General features: G+C 36.0%; 1 protein-coding gene and 1 long non-coding RNA gene across 2 annotated transcripts; both read right to left on the reverse strand.

Moving 5' to 3' along the window:
* Positions 1-2799: 2799 nt before the first annotated feature.
* On the reverse strand, positions 2800-4109 carry LOC103427576 (uncharacterized). The gene is made up of 3 exons (XR_528344.4): positions 3895-4109; positions 3666-3726; positions 2800-2857 (listed from the first exon to the last, which is right to left on the reverse strand). It is a non-coding gene; the product is annotated as an uncharacterized lncRNA (long non-coding RNA).
* Positions 4110-8326: 4217 nt separating this feature from the next.
* On the reverse strand, positions 8327-12069 carry LOC139197083 (GTP-binding protein ERG-like). Its single transcript, XM_070823683.1, has 4 exons — positions 12014-12069; positions 11816-11933; positions 9200-9269; positions 8327-8514 (listed from the first exon to the last, which is right to left on the reverse strand). The coding sequence occupies exons 2-4, from the start codon at positions 11824-11826 to the stop codon at positions 8368-8370; spliced, it is 228 nt and encodes a 75-aa protein (XP_070679784.1). The 5' UTR covers positions 11827-11933; positions 12014-12069; the 3' UTR covers positions 8327-8367.
* Positions 12070-17212: the final 5143 nt, after the last annotated feature.

Here is a 17212-nt window from a genome sequence, read left to right on the forward strand (position 1 = left end):
AATGAAATGAAAGGCTATACTGAAATGAAAGCCTACCAGGTGCAAATAGAATTAAACCATATAGATGGGCCTTGTACATGGTTAAATCCTTGGTCTCCAGAAATTATGGTAAAAGGAAGACTAATCAAATGATTACTCTTAGAACTATACTATTGTTTCAATTTTTAAAAAGTGTTAACTGAGTGAAAAACCACACTATTTAAAGAACCAGCAGAAATCAGAATAACAATAGAATACTACAGAGGTAAATGAACAACCATTGATATAATTTTTTTCTCAACATGGCAACAACAATCAGAAAAAGAAAAGGAGAAAATCTATGGGATAAATGTAAAGTCTGTTTGAAAAGTTCAATATATCTGTTTGTTAAACTGGGTTATCAAACTTCACACCCATGCTTTTCAAAAAGAAAAGAAAAAGAAGAACTGAAATCATTGACAATTTCAAGTAATATAGCAGCTATTATTAAGATCGAAAATGAATTCTGGAAAGTATGGAGACCAAAGACTATTAAAAGTTGGAAATATATGCCGATGCAGCTGTTTGAGAACACAGTTTGGGAAACTTTGTGTAGGAAATATGCTCGAAAGGAAAATCAACAATAGGTGAGTATCACTGTCAAAGCTGGTTTATGTTTAAATTACTGAATCACCATAATCGTTGTTGGTTGGTTTTCACTCATGGTCTACTTTTTATTCAAGTTCTTGTAAAGAAAATTGGTCTTTTAACATGCTCTTTTCTAAATTTAAAAAAGGATCATAATTTTGTAAATACATTCAATTCCCAAATTGAAATTGCAGTATAAGCAAGCCACAGTTGATCACATGGTTTTTTATCATAGCCATAATTAGACTAATGTGATTTATACTTAGAGACAAATATGTTTTTTCAAATGGTTTTTTCTGTCAAAATTAATAGAAATATGAAAATGATCATCACAAATTTCAAAACCCGAATTAACCAAAATTAAAAGGAAATGGACACCATGAGTGCTTGCAAGATGAGAGAAGGGAAACAAAAAAGGAAATGGTGCGTTTGAACAAAATGATGATAATTTAAAACCTTAGGTATGAAAATGCTTAATTTTCATGTGTTAAATGAATGAGGATATCTTAAAACTGTAATTGGAATGACCAGAATGTTTTAAAACCTGTTAAAAAAAACAGAATCACAGACATAATTAAAAAAAAAAAAAAAAAGAACCCATCCAACATCTGGATAATCAGGGGATCACAAAGAGAAGAGAGAAAAAAAAGGAAAGAAAGCCGAAACCAAACGAATAACATAAGGTGATCAAACTGAACATTAAATAAAAATTTCATAAAGTCGCATAGTCTGAAATGGAAAGCACCGGAAAAGAAAATTACATTTGTTAAAACAATGGACTTATAAAGCTGGTTTATTTTTGCTTCAGGTTAATAGAGTGGTAACTACAGAACTCAAAGTTAACATGCACTGTGAGGCTTGTGCAAAGCAACTCAAGAAAAAGATATTCAAATTAAACCCTATTACCAATGCAGAATGTGAAACACTTCTGTATATTTGTTTTGGTTTTGGTGTAGTACAACACTGCACGTTTGTCAAACACTTATGCAGAATGTGAAACACCTGTGCAAAGGCATGTATTTATCGTGCTATAAATAGCCTGTAGTTTGTCATTTGGGAGAGTTTTTTTTTTTTGAATTTTTTTTTTCCACAACTCAAAGTTCATTTGCCATAGCATATCTGCCCCCCCTCCCAACCCGTAAAAATAACCTTACAAATAATATTAAGCAGCACCATTTAAGAATCTAAAAACAGCCCAAACTAACCACACAGACAGGACAGACACCGAAACACGGAGACATGCAACACAAAACCTGTAATTAGATCTCAATCACAAAATGGCAAAACAAAATTCCTAATCTAACTATCCCTATACTAATAGCCCATCCAAGCAAATACAATTCTAATGGGGTTTAGAACAAATAAACCAATCATCCAATTCAAATGGCGTTTGGAACAAATACAGCAATCATTCAATTGGAACAGGGTTTGTTACAAATACATGCTAAGCTATCTCAAGCTTTGCATAAATAGAGAGATACAGATACGTGCACAAAATAGAAAGAAGCCCAATTCCATTCTAAGGTAAAACAACCAAATGGATGCTTAATTATCTCAATCGTGGCATAAATGGACAAATACTGATATGTACACTAAATAGAAAGAAACTCAGTTCCAATATAAGCTCAAACGACAAAAATTGAATTATATATTTAAAATCTAAGCATGAAAGCTTCACAAATATAAAATAAAAAATAAAAAATAAAAAAAAAGGTAGATAGCTAAATAGCCTTTGAACAAAGATGAAGGGGTATAATTATATACCTCAAAACGGCATGGAACCAACTTCTTCCTCAAATGATCCAAATTTCTATAATCTGCACAGAAAATAGATCCATTAGCAACTTAGACACTTTCAAATTTAACAGAGAAAATCTAAAAAATTCTTGCTAAATGACCAAAATATATGGAAGAGCAACAAAAATGATATCCATTGAAATTGCAGTTCCTCTGTTAACAGAACGAAAACAGAACATGAAAATGAGATTCAGTTTATGAATCCAATTTGGTGCATAAGGGAGAATTTCAGCATTCAGTCAATTAAATGTGTTCAATGCCATTTCTTCAAATTAAACCCCTACCAATTTGTGATCAGCTAATTGTTTAACTCAAGCATCTGATTCCTCTGTGTTTAAGGTGAGTGCTTTTGTATATCGAAATTAAATTCCAATCCAAACTCAAATTCCAAGACAATTTGTTGTGGTGCCCTTCGTGCATATATAATCCATGTTTCCCTCTTTTTTCATCTGGTCTATCAGATAAATGTGAGTACTTATTGAGTGCATTTAAACCAAAAATGTTGACAGAGGCATAATTGGAGAAAGAAAAGGTCTTTATATCAATAAAAATCAAAAGATACTTAATAATTGGACATAGAAATGAGTCTCTCTGAACCCTCAGTTGAGAACTTTGTTATCCGACTATTATATCATCTATAAGCTAGTCTGCTATGCGAATCGTGTTTCCGGTGTCTTCTAAGTTTCAAAAAACTCTGATGTGGAAATTATTTATTGTGAAGGGTATAACAATTAAATATGAAATTTTTTTTATGGTGATGCACTCGTAATGTTTGTGCACCTTCGTGAGTTCGGAGTGCATCACCACCGTCCCCCATATGACCCACTGCCAAACCCACTCAAACACCATCTTGGTAACCTAACCCTGATGCTACATGCCCAATCCCCCCTCTACTAACCCCTCGCCCCTCTCCAGATTTCCCAGTCCTGTTGAGCCACCCTTGACAGGCATTCTCAGCAAGTCAAAAAACAGAGGCATTCGCAAACAGAAGATACAATATACAGTAAAAGGAAAATAACAACTGAGGAGAAAAAATAAAAACCAAAAAATATATAAACAAACATCCCTCCCTACTTAAAAGCTTGTGGTGCCAACTATTTCATTTGATTGAAAATTATATGTTTGAATACTCACAACCTGCTTGCTTGATAGCCATTTTTTCTATCTTAGTGTTTTTCAAAATCACTCATAATCATTTTGGTCCAATTCTAAAACAGAAAAATGGCAAGAAAAGGGCTTTTTACAAAAGCATAAGTACATACCAATTCGGCAGTGAATCCTCGTGATTCCTCCTGGGACCTTGATGAGATTATTGCTGGTGATCTGAAGATAGAAAGCTTCAATTAGGGTGGCTTGTTTTCCGAGTGCACAGAAAGACAAAAAGGGGAAATAGGGTTCCTAGCATAACACAAAACATATTATTGTATACAATGGAATTCCTACTGCTAAATAAGAGCAATGCTTTAGAAGTAAAAAGTTGAAATTGTTTACCTTGAGCACAGAGGGCTTTCTAGGCTGCAAAGAAAAGGCCCAAAAAACGAAAAACCAGAGTCTCCTGAAACTGAAAACAAAACCAAATTAAATACACATGTAAGATCAAAACCCCTAAAATTACAAAAAGTAAATTTGAATAGAAAACCCTCTTATTGTTCATCTTCATCTGTGCCAATCAAAACTGATTCTTTACAGAATGTGTGTGTGTGTGTAAAATTTGCGTTTTTGAAATATATAGTTACCCCTAATTGGTTACCCTGATTTCATAGTCTCCATTATTGTTAAGACTTGGAAGCCCACTTCCTACAACCAATTTCAAAACATGCATAGAAATTTTGCATGTTTGATTTCTGAAAAATAATTTGTACCTAAGCTAGTAGAACTTTAGAAATTTATCTTGCAACCTAATCTATTGCCTAGTTCCATTCTAACGTAAAACTACCAAATGGATGCCTAGTCATCTCAACCCTGACATAAATGGACAAATACTGATACGCACATTAAATAAAAAGAAACTCAGTTCCAATATAAGCTCAAACGGCAAAAATTGAATTATATATTTAAAATCTAACCATGAAAGCTTCACAAATATAAATAAAAAAAAGGTAGATAGCTAAGTAGGCTTTGAACAAATGGAACCAACTTCTTCCTCAAACGATCCAAATTTCTGTAATCTGCAAAGAAAGCAGATCCGTTAGCAACCAAGACACTTTCAAATTTAAAGCCACATTATGCAATTTAAGCTAAGTAAAGTTAAACCCTCAATTAATCCCCAACTACAAACCTGAATTAAACCTTCAATTAAACTCCAAATTAAACTATTAACAAAACCCAAATTAAATCAACAATTAGGAAAGATAAAAATACACCTATTAAAAGCATTGCATAACTGAGAAAGCTACATTTCTAAGAAAGATTAAAACCTTTTTACAAAACACACCTACTGAAAAGCCTCACAGTTTTAAAGATTGGAAGTTTTTGCTCAAATTTTGTTTCCTTCATTTGTTTAAAGTTCATTTTCTCTCTCTGTTTTACAACTCTACTCACACATATATCAACACTCAAAGTTCACTCTAAAGCACAATACTAAATCAAACTAAAGTTTTACCGTGCTAAAGCTGCAAACAGGGGAGCTTGGAAATTAAAATTGTTGTGGCATGTGAATTCCCAAGTGGTATTAAACTATCAATGATCATAAGAAAGCTAATGATGAAAAAGAAACTGACGAACGAAAAACAATGATGCATTTGAACACATAGAGAAGAAACTTGTTTCAAAATTATACTACCTAGCAACAGAGAAGCAAAACAATAAATAAAACAGCCTTCTAACACCCTTATCACACAAATAGAGAAGCAACAAAACATGGAGAAACAACCTAGCAACAGAGGGATATTAAAAGGATGAAAAGCAGAAAAGGAACCTGAATTCAACTTGTTGAGAAGGAAACAACAGCAAAGCATGAAGAAAACAAAAATGAGCTTAGTGCAACACCCCAAGTTTAAAAGACACAACCTTACTTTAACAGTGTACAAAATAGTGCACCAAACAGACTTATCTTCCTAACACCCAACTAAACAGGCTATAAACATCCATTACAATTTTGCCGAAACAAAAAAAATGCCAATCATAGTTTTAACAAAACAAATGGGAAACAAACAATAAACAATGATTTCTGAACAGTGTTTTACCTGTTGAATCAGATGACAAAACTGAAAACCCTCTCCTCTCCCATACCTCCCTCAGACATCCTCTGCTCACCAACCCCGTGGGGTAAGCCCGTTAACCCCAGAAAAATGCACAGCATGCTCTCTGCCCTCTCTGTCTCCCTGTCCATCTGTCTCTCAAAAAGTGGGAAAAAAATCTCCAAACATCTCTCCCACTCATGAAATCGAGGATCTGCAGCAATGGCGCTGAAATTCCCACTCCTCCCTGTCGCTCTATCTATCACTCTCTCTCTCTCTCTCTCTCCCTCTCTCTCTCTCTCTCTCTCTCTCTCTCTCTCGGAGGCATGGCCTCTCATCCCCGAAACCCTCACTGAATGACAGCAAACCCAAACCTACCCCAATCCGTCTCAAACGCACAGGACAAAATTACCCTTCCAACCCAACCCCAATACCACCCCAAACCTCACGGTTTTGTTGTAAATAGCATGAAATCGAGTGGCTCCCTGATAAGCCATATGGACAAAATTACCCTTTGAATTTTTGAGAATTACCCTCCCAACCTATGCAATTCGGCCGGTATTGTTGTAAATAGGGTGAAATCGAGTGGCAAAGAATGAGTCAGCTACAGTGCCGTTCCCCCTTCAATTTTAGAATAGACGAGAAAATATGCCCGCACGTTGCTGCGGGAACCTGTTGTTTCAGGTGTAATCGGATGAATAAATTCAACACAATAATGAACAAATAGTTTTTTTTATATACATTCAAGTGAGCTGGCATATAAACACATTGTACAATGAGTGGTAAGAAACTTATTGTCTTTGATTAGAAAGAGATGGTTTCCAAAAAAGTTCTGTTTCCTTAAGAAACAGAAGAAACATACATAAAATTTCAGTTACAAATCCAAAAAAATAAAACAAAAACAAAAATGTGACTCTATGGCTTTCTTACTACACAAAAATATCCCTTAGTTAAAGCATGCCACACATCATCACATTGCTATTATATGAAGTATATTCCTCAGTGGCAAGTAATATACTCTCCTTAGCATGACCTCTCAATCCCCTCTCTTTATCTCCCTAGAATCGTACAACAACCCATAAATACAGTGCCCCTTTAAAATCCAAGCATACATTAAGCCAAGTAGTCAAGTTTGGAGAAGTCGTTAAATAATCACTATCTGAGGATTGAGAATAACCTACATTCACATTGCACAAAGTTCTATGGAAAAAGGGGACAAATTAACATAATTAAAATAAGTATTAAGATGCAAATATTCTTAATATAAATTAAGCAGAAAAATGAATACACTTTACCAATTGTCAGACATTGCTAATTGCCAATATAGCAAGATAATGAATTCCATGAACAAAAAAAATGATTTGCAACTTCAACTTACCATGCCAAAGAAGCTCCATAATAGTAGCTTCCTCCTTACTTCATGCATCCGTTGATCATGGAAATTATAAAAATCCATCCAATCAAGAGACAATGTAAAAGTTGTGAGAAGGTGAATATGCAATGAAGAATCTTAAGATATACCTGACAAATTTGAGATTCCATTATAATTTCACACAAAACAATCTCATCTGTTACAGATTGGACCAACCAAAAAAAATATTCTATTAACATGATTTTCAACTCAACTATAAAAAGGAGCTTTATAACAATACAATCAATATCATTTCAACCCAACCAAAAAGAAACTAATTGTATGTCATCAGTTTGTAAAGAGAAAATGTATCATATTTCATGACTAATGAAAAGCTTACAAATGTCATGTAAGAACCTACTTAAGTTCAAATGCAAGAATGCAAATGAAGACAATTCACTCCATTGTGTTCAGCAAGGGAAAAAAAAGTTACGAAAATAGTATGACAGTGATTCGTACCTTTAACTTGATCTGATGGCAGGGCCTTGAATGTTGACTGAACAAAACTTTGCAAGTAATGAGGTTGTGTAAAAACTTTCACCTGAAAATTTAAACCCACCATTATATGAAGGTAAATAAGGAAAATCCAATCCAATAATCACAGCAATCTGAGAAGTGTATTTTAGTTTAGAGAGCATGCATGTATTTTCTAACAGCGAAAACATGAGCAAATATGATTGGGCAGAAACATATAATGGGCAGAAACATGAGTGTAAAAATTCTAAACCTCAAGAATATGATTGTATTATAGCAAATATGATTGGGTCGTACTCGAGGATCAAATGGGGACTTGAGATTTTGGTAACTGTGTAGAAGAAAAAGAACACCAATGGAACATTCCTACAAACTAACCCTCAAACCCATCCGAATCAGATCAACTAATCAACCAAATTAGCCCAATCAATAACCCTATATTTACTCAACCAAATTTGCCCAATCAATAATCCTCAAGGATAAGATTATTTTAACTATACACAAATTCACATGCTAGTCATTTGATACATTTAACTAATTCTGCAAGTTGTATTTCTGTAAATGGGAATGAAAATGTAACTTTTGGTCATATACTTTCAAAACCAATACACATCTCAAATGTGGGAGTCTCAAAAGTTGTTTCATTTGTTTCATTCCAAAGAAATTTTTTGTTTAGACAGATATTCTAACAAAATACTCTCTGATTGACACTCACTTTAACACCTTAGAAGAACTCACATTTCTCTATCTGAAAAGGAGTTCAGGGATATGAAAAAAATACTTAATACCAAAAGCATAAACCACACTCAATACAATCAATAACTAAACTAACAATTTATCAAAAACACCATCAAATTAAACACCTTTAAACCATAAAAACCAAAGGAACAAACCATCTAATTAATGAGTGGTGAGTGCAGACTTTCTGGCATTCAGGGCACCAATTATCCCAACAGAGAACGCGTTTTGGTCCTCCTCCTTTACCATTTCCTCCTCATACCCTGAATCCTCATCCCCTGCACGTTCCAATGCCGTCTCGAGAAGCGCCTTAGCAAACACCGGGGAAGGAAAAACTAATTAATTTTTTTAAGACAAATATTAGTGCACTACAGAAATACATCATCTATAATAAGGAAACACGTGAATGCCTAAAAACACTATTAAGTCTAATATATCCTTGCATTTCTATTTGAATTCAGAGTACGTGGAAATCACATCAACAAATGAAAGCCCTAAATTTTTATCATCATGAATTGGAAAAATCTGCAAAACCTAAAAAATTTCACCGCATCAAAATAATTACAAATTAAACCCCCCATTCTCTTATATAGCTGATAATCAAAACCAAATTAGTAAATTACTCAGCTAAAAGCCTTTTTTCACCGAAAACACGGAAGGCAAGCCTGAGTCCTAATAATCCAAAATCACGTCAAATGGAGGAAAATGATATATCAGAATCGAATACTCATATATTAATAGAAATTTTTTCCTTAATTTATCTAATTATAGAAATAAAAAAAATTAGATCAAGAAAACCAAGAGCCAGATACAATTTTGATGCAAAGAAAGCAAAGTTAGAATACCAAGAGCCAGATTATGCTATTAAATCAGAGAAAACTGAGATGCAATGGAATATATACAAATCTAATCCAAGAAAGCAAACCAAAACCCTTACTGTTTGAGAGAAATTGGGATAGAACATCATAGAGATAAAGCAAGAGGAAAGATATACCTGGCTCTGGTTGGAATTGCTGCCGATGAATGTTTGGAGAGAAGCTTTACCTTTCACTCGCTTTTGATTCCTGTAGCCACAACAGACACATCACTTGTGACAGTTTCCAAAGGGAATTCCGAATTCAGAATTCTACAACCTAAACCATAATTAACTCACAATTTAGTTCCATCAATATGATAGACATACCAAACTGTCAACAAACTAACAAAAGTAAACATAAACGTCCCTAGAAATAGCCCAATGGTAGGATTATGTAGTCCGACTGTGCTGAACTAAATAAGAAAAAATTCAAGCGATCAAAGCTAATCTAGAGCTTTCTCCGCTCCCAAACATAGCAAGAATCAGAACGTGCGTCGTCAATTTCAAGAAATTCACAGAAAGAGAGAAAGAAAGGGATAGAGTAGTACAAACCTCAGATCGATTGGCCTCGATCCTTTGGATTCCCTCATTATCTTAGCAGAAATCGACAAAAGCATATATACAATGACATTTTATCAGCTACTGGTTGGACCACGTTTATTACCTGCCATAAACGGAGAAACAATTTGGTATAAGAATCTCATTCCACAAAACTTCTTCAGTGTTGGCCTAAACAACTGCAAGCAAAAAAATCCCCAAGATACATACTTTCATCCAAATCATCCACTGCCATTAACAAAACCACACCATATCTTCCTCTAGCTAAGATTAAAAGAGTGAACTTATCACCCAAATAAAATAGGTATATTAACGAATATGAGTTAAAAAGTGGAGGAAAGCAACAAAACCAATCAAACAACGAATTGTCAATAGAATAAAACAACAAATATAGATATCTGAATCAAAGTTTTTTTTTTTTTTGTCAAATGAAGACTTAAATTTCACTCAACATTGTTTCTAATCGTAGCTTCCTCTCTACCTGTAAAGCATGGTTGTCTTAGCCCGACATACATTTTGATCATGCAGAATCGAGATGGAGACGTTATCTGCTAACAACAGAAATGGAAGTTCAAAATATTATTGAATCATCAAATGTAGAAATTACCAATCAAATACAGATAAACCACCACCAGCAACCAAAACAGTTTTTTTTTAATGAAATTATACTCCTCTCATCCAAGCAGCAACCAGTTTTTTTTAACTGCGCTTCTGTAAAACACATGAGCACGGATATATTATAGAGAGCAACAATCACTAAATTTCTAACATCACCAGCATTTACAACATTAAGCATGTAGGGAAACTATTTCATTTCATTTTAATTTTAGGTGACACAACTGATAAGAAAGGGTTGAGCAAGTAGCATGGCATCAAGAATAAAGGAAGATATTTAGGATGGAACAATTAAAAGTTTCTGTAAACCATTAAATTTATGCTTAGTGAGTATACCAGAATATCTGCGTGCAATGAAAGTACGGCAAACAGGGGTCTGTGGTTAGCTGGAGAACTCTGGAGACACGAAAATTTCAGGGGTCTGATTTAAGCGTCGAACGAACTCTTTCTCTCTCTGCAACCAATTTTAGTTTTAAAAAAAATCCAAATTATGAGCACCGACTAAAAAGGTCAACAAAAAGGAAAATTCATACTTCTAGACATAGTGGGAAAAAACATGAACTCAGAATGAAACATAATTTTTTTTCCCTAATAAGCATAAGAAACAGAACATTTTCATTTAACATTTTCATTTTTTTCCCCTAATTTTTAGAAGTAATGTAGATAGATTTGTTTAGTTGCATCAGGCTCCTCAGTTTCCAATTGACATGTCAATTTATGGTCCACTGCCCTTTCTTTTTCAGACAATAAATCTCAAACATTTATATAACCAAATGCATCCAATAATAGAAAACTCTGTAAATTTCCTAGGAAAGTGCACATTCACATAGCGAAGGGTTGCGTGAGAAAATGTATCTAAAAAAAGTATATTGGGGTACCTTATCTGCATTATATTTCACAGGTGTAGCAGGATAGGCTTCAAGCAGTAATCTTTCTTCTGCTATTTCCTTCACGGTTTGTAACTCATTGGTGAGTTTCGTTGCAAGGCATTCAAAAGAATATAAATATATTAGAGTTCATTTTTATGACACAACAACAAAGTTATAAATAAATTATCAAGGAATACCATATATAAATGACAAAACCAATTATTATAGTTATTGCAATGATTTCAGCTTTGTTTATTTTTCTTTTATAATGGTCTTGTATATGTGTTAATTTCTTATAAACTATTATTTGGTTGAGTCTATAATTTTCAGTCGAACATTCCAACCATAAAAACCAAACCTTCGATCATTCAAACTACGTATTAAATCTTCATGGCCAACAACTTCGCTTCCAAAATCCAATTCACCACGTGAGGGAAGGATTTATGAGTAGAACGACGGGTACCGTCATTGATCATTGCAAACAAAAAGCCAAGAAGAATAATACGACTGGGACTAAATTTGTGCAAGCATAGTTTCTTTTGACAAATATATGTTCCCAATTTAATAGGCCATTACTACTTAGCACAACAAATTAGTTTTCGTATCGAAACCAACATAAATCTAAGCAACATACACATTTTAATAGTAAATAAATCAAAAAGCAGATTAATAACCACATCACAAATTCCCCCAGATTAAATAGTGATGTTACCTCACCAGCATGAGCAAAAGGGTGGTGTGCAGTTGTGCTGTGGCCTTGTACCAAGAAGGATGACGACACTTAGGAAGATATTTGGTTGCCGTTTAACCAGAAATTACCCGTCAGATTTCTGAAACTCACCGGAAAAATGCAAATGTGAGGATTACCTTTGATTAACCTTAAAATGAACTCAAATCCAACATGCAATACCTGAATTTATCTCTTGGGAGTGAGAGTAGTCGTTTCCAGGTAATGGCAAGGGCCAATTCGCCTGAATTTATCTCTTGGGAGTGAGAGTAGTCGTTTAATAAGAAAGAATTCAGACCACAATACTATAGTTGATTATTAAATCAACAGTGTAATGTCTTGTTGAGATTATGTTTCAGCATGCACTAAGAATAATCTCAATGGCATATTCCTCTTCCACAGGTCCTGAAGATTTCGGAATGCGGATCTTGGGTTCATTTGGTTTGCAAAATATGAATTCATAAGCTCAAAATCTCAAAACTTTCCCAAAATTCTTCAAATGATGATTTTTTTATTTTTTATTTTTTGAAAAGTAGAGAACTAACTGACCATCTTCTTCCTTGATGAAACACTTGAGAAAGAAAGCGAAGCAGCTTTGAATCTCAGCTGCTACATAGCTTATATAAAAAGCCAAAATATAAAAAATTAATCAAAAGGTTGAGAGAACTCACATCCCAATCATGCTCGTTGCTGATATTGACACCCACTGACAGCAGCCTTCGATTTTTGGAATTCCCACGTTCAACTCCATGACCTCTGTCTCTGCCATCCTTCTTTCCCTCACAACCATACCCATTTTGGACCCACCCCTCAATCCCGACACCAACCCTTGATTTGAGGAGGAAAAATCAATCCAACACTCTTTTTGGCAAGCTTCACTACTCCCTCTTCCTTCCCCTCCCTGCCAATCCACGCCATATCCCTCATTGTAGCCCTGCAACCCACGTTTTTGGCAGACCTCCCTTTCCCTTCCTCTCCATGACATTCCACACCCTCCTCCCCCATTCCATAAACCCAGCCCAAGCTTTACCTCAACTCCGGCCCCCTCACTTTCTCGAAACCAACTTTCAAACCCTAGAATGTAGCTCATTCACTCTCTCGCAACCCACTTTGAGTGACACGGATGCAACAACCCTCGCCCTCTCTCCCGCATTCGCCTAACCCCAAAATCGCTCTCTCCCTCTCCCTCTCTCTCTCTCTCTATCTCTCTCTCTCTCTCTTTCTCTTCCCAAATCGAGCATCACCACTCAATCCCCTCTCTTTCTCACCCTCAAATCGTACACCCCATATGACTCTGTCTGCCTGCAAGCCGCATGCCTTCTTCTCACCAAATCCCTATCTATCTCTCCCTCTCTCTCTCTCCTCTCTCTGCTCGCTCACTCTCTCTCTCTCGACAGCATGGTCTCACCGAGTCCCACTGTAGCTCAGAAAGAAAGGAAATGAAACTCTCTAACTCACCCAACCCGTTCGAAACCCTACAGACCAAACTGACCATCGCACCCCTGCCTTTCCACGATCATCAACACGCGGCATGAAGATCAGCGGCAGAGAGAGTCAGTGGCAACCTCGTAAATAAAGGGAAATTCGGCTCCAAAAACTATTAATTTGTACAGTGCAATTGAAAAGCTTTCTTTAGACTAAAGTAATAATTTGAGGATTATCAACTAGAAGAACAAAATATAAATATAACAGAGGATAACAAATGCGAAGAGGGCCAGCTGAAAATGAAATTGCTTCTTGCACTAATTGGACAAGTGTTCCTAATTCCTAACATATTAAGGCAAGGAAATACAGTCCACATACTACATTCAGAAGATTGTAGTGTCTGTTGTCAAAATGTTGATCAAGAAACATTTCAGCACGGAAGCTTTTCTTACAGTATCCGCACTGCCATTCGTTTATATCCAAATGAATCTTGTGCTCTTCCTGATCTCTAAATAGATCATTGTCGGGATGAAGTCGACAGTTACTTGGAATCTCATAGTGCTCGTGTTTGTTGGAAGTTTTGAGACTCTTGTCCCACATTGGGGAAAACAAGATTCTCAAGGGCCTTTAATAGATTTAGTGCTTTAGTCTAGTAATTAGAATATGGGTCATTTGGAAATGGATTGAAGGCTTGGGCCTTATGGTTGTGTGGATTAGGCTTGTATAATATAGCCTAAATACAATTAATATTAATTAATCAAGACAAGAGCCTTGGGATTCATTAATTTTAATTTTCGGATTAAGTTTTTAATTAATTTATTATTAATTAAAAACGTTTTGATTAAAAGACACAACTCTTAGAAAGAGTTGTGAACCTTCAAATACACTGAACTGGTATTTGAAAGGGTGTGAAACAGCCTATATATCTGCAATCCATAGTATCCAAATAGATAATCTTTTTCTTGCTCTTTTCTTCTATACGAATTTTCTAGAGATTAAACACACAAAAAGCAAATTCGCTAGAGTTCTAGAATCCAATGCGGATTGTAGAATTTGATACGCCCCGACCCTGATATTCCCCGAATACCAGGATAGACATGTGCTGGCCGACACCCGAGGGTGACGAAAGCCATTAAATGATACAAAAGCTAAGAATAAGAAGTAAATAAAGGTTAGAAATTTTAAATACTATGAATTAATAATTTAAGGAACGTGCTCAGAGCATACAACTAAACCTAGTCACTAAAAAGAATTAAGATAAAATTTAATGAATGAAGAAGTGAGTCCTACATCGAGAGGATCCGAAGATGCTGCTGCGAAAGTGTCTTGACGCCGGGATTGTATGCCTCGATTCTAAGTCCTGAATGGGGACGCAAAACAAATGTGAGTGGACCAAGTTCATATATATATATATATATATATATAATAAAACAATGATCAAGATACTAACCCCCACAGTTTATATAATGAAAACTACTAGCATAATAAATTATGGATTTAATAAAAATCCTAGCATGCCAAAAATATATCTCAAAAGCCATATAGCGGAATATCATCGCAGAAATCAAAATAGTAAACGTCTCATAAATCGTCTCGTAAGCGCGGTGTGCTGCTAGTAAGATCATTGAATAAATATAACTCCCGGTCCAATGCCTGTTCCATGGTTTCTGTGCCCGTAGCCAAAGATTACCAACTCCCGGCCCAATGCCTCTTCATGTCCCTCAGCCCGTAGCTAGGGATTATTTCTCCCGGCCTAAATGCCAACACCAAATCCTCGCCCTAGGCGGTATAGTGTCCACTAGGTACGCACAAAATGTTACGCCTCTCATAAATAACCACTTCATAGTATAAATACCGACCATCGTTTATACTATAAAGAGGGGTTCAAAAACATGTTCTAGCATCATATCGTCATCTATTAGATAGTCTACCAGTTCATGATTTTTATAGAAAATACGATATATTAAAATATAGCTCAATATAGGCCACAATTAATTCCTCATCAAAACACGAGACGATAATCAATATATTCCATAAACATGCTTATCATAAATCAAATCATAAACTCATAAGGCATGTTATTCATTTATGCAATTAAAGCATAAAATCATATAATTTTAGAAGGGGTCCACTCACAGTACTTAGTTGCCAAAAGCTGCGCCACTAGCGAAGACGGAAACATCACAATAATTGCCCCTAAGCACATAAAGGGTTTAGGGTGAAGAAATGTGGTTTGGGCCTAAGCCCAAACACACACACGCACCACACAAGCACACACACAACAAACACACACATGCACGGCATGCACATGCATGCAAGCATGCATATACACACACGTACACATGCACTTAAACACACACACACACGCCTAATACACACACACACAAACCACAAAGGCCTTAAGGCCTCACACAAAGGACCGGGCTTTAAGCCATTTCACTTAAAACCGGCCTAAGGCCCCTTGGGCTGCTGAAAATAAATAATTAAATAGAATAAAAACGGGCTAGGATGGGCTAGGCAGGGAAGGCCCAAAGGCCTTGGATTTTCTGGGCTACAGGATTCAAAAGGCCGGAAATTCGGCCGGAAAACCACCCAACTTTAAACGACCATAACTTTATCACTACTCAACGAAATCAAGCAAGACAAAAATGAAAGTTGTAGCCCTCAAAGAGATGAAGAGAATGGTACCTCACGTGACGTCTAACTAGCCGTGTTTTGGCCGGAAAATGCCTCAAAAGCCACTGAGGTCGCCGGAAACTGGGTAAGATTCAAATGCGTATAACTTATTCAATACTCAACAAAATTGAGTGAAACAAAAAGGAAAGTTGTACTACTCGACGGGACAAAGAGATTGATACCTTACACGCTGGCCAACGCACCGTGGTTTGGCCGGAAATGGCCTCGAAAGGCGTCGGTCTGCGTTGGAGCTCATGTATGAGGCTTCCTGGTTCGACTTCCAAGATGCCAAGACTAAGGTTGAGTTCGTAGCGACGAGATAAAGACGGGGTGATGTTTGTTGGTAAGAAAACTCTCAGATGGGTTGAGATAGAGAAGGCCGAGAGAGTGAGTTGCGGGAGAGGTGAGGGAGAAGAGAGAACTGAGAGAAGAGAGAGGGAGACCGGAAAACACAAAAATAAAACAAGGTGGGCCCCATGGGCTTACCAAGGCTTTAAAACAATTTTTAAATAAAATGGGGTTGGGGTGTTTTAGAATTGGGTAGTTGAATCTGGTAGAACAGACGTTGAAGAACCACAAGCACAGAAGTGTGACGTAAATATTGTTCGAAGGACATAGCTATTATTTGGTAAAATATATTTTCATTTCACACTCTGATAATGTTACAGCTTAGGTATATATATACATCAAACTAACATGTTATCTTAACCACTAAGCTAACAACTAAGAACATTCATTTACGATTCATTTACAATATTGCCCTTTATATCCCCCCTCAAACTAAACTTGGGTATCCGAAGTTGAAGTTTGTCACGAAGGAAGAAAAATCGAAGCTTGGACAGAGACTTGGTGCAGATATCAGCTACTTGGTCTTGAGTGCAGACAAAATGGACAGCAATCTGTTTAGCAAAGACTTTTTCCCTAATGTAATGATAGTCTATTTCTACATGCTTTATCCGAGCATGAAAAATAGGATTTTTTGCTAGAGATATAGCTGAAAGGTTGTCACACCAGAGGTGAGGTGTTGTAGGTAAGCAATAGCCAATATCCACCAATAATTGACAGAGCCAGGTTATTTCAGATGCAGTGTTAGCAAGAGACCTGTACTCTGCTTCGGTGGAAGATCGAGCAACAGTCGGTTGCTTCTTAGCACTCCAGCTAATCAAAGAATTGCCCAAATATACACAATAACCTCCAGTTGATCGGCGGTCAAGAGCACAGCCAGCCCATTCAGCGTCCGAGAAAGCAGTGAGAGTAGGAGGAGTGGAACACTTGGAGAAC

Source organism: Malus domestica, chromosome 06 (genome assembly GCF_042453785.1).
Source record: "Malus domestica chromosome 06, GDT2T_hap1".
NCBI lineage: Eukaryota > Viridiplantae > Streptophyta > Magnoliopsida > Rosales > Rosaceae > Malus > Malus domestica.

Bases quoted from the DNA above. Each gene is read 5' to 3' on its own strand.
- LOC139197083 (XM_070823683.1), bottom strand. The intron at 8,515-9,199 runs GTATATCTTTCC...GTGTTTGCTAAG, and splicing joins GCAATTCCAACCAGAGCCAG to GCGCTTCTCGAGACGGCATT.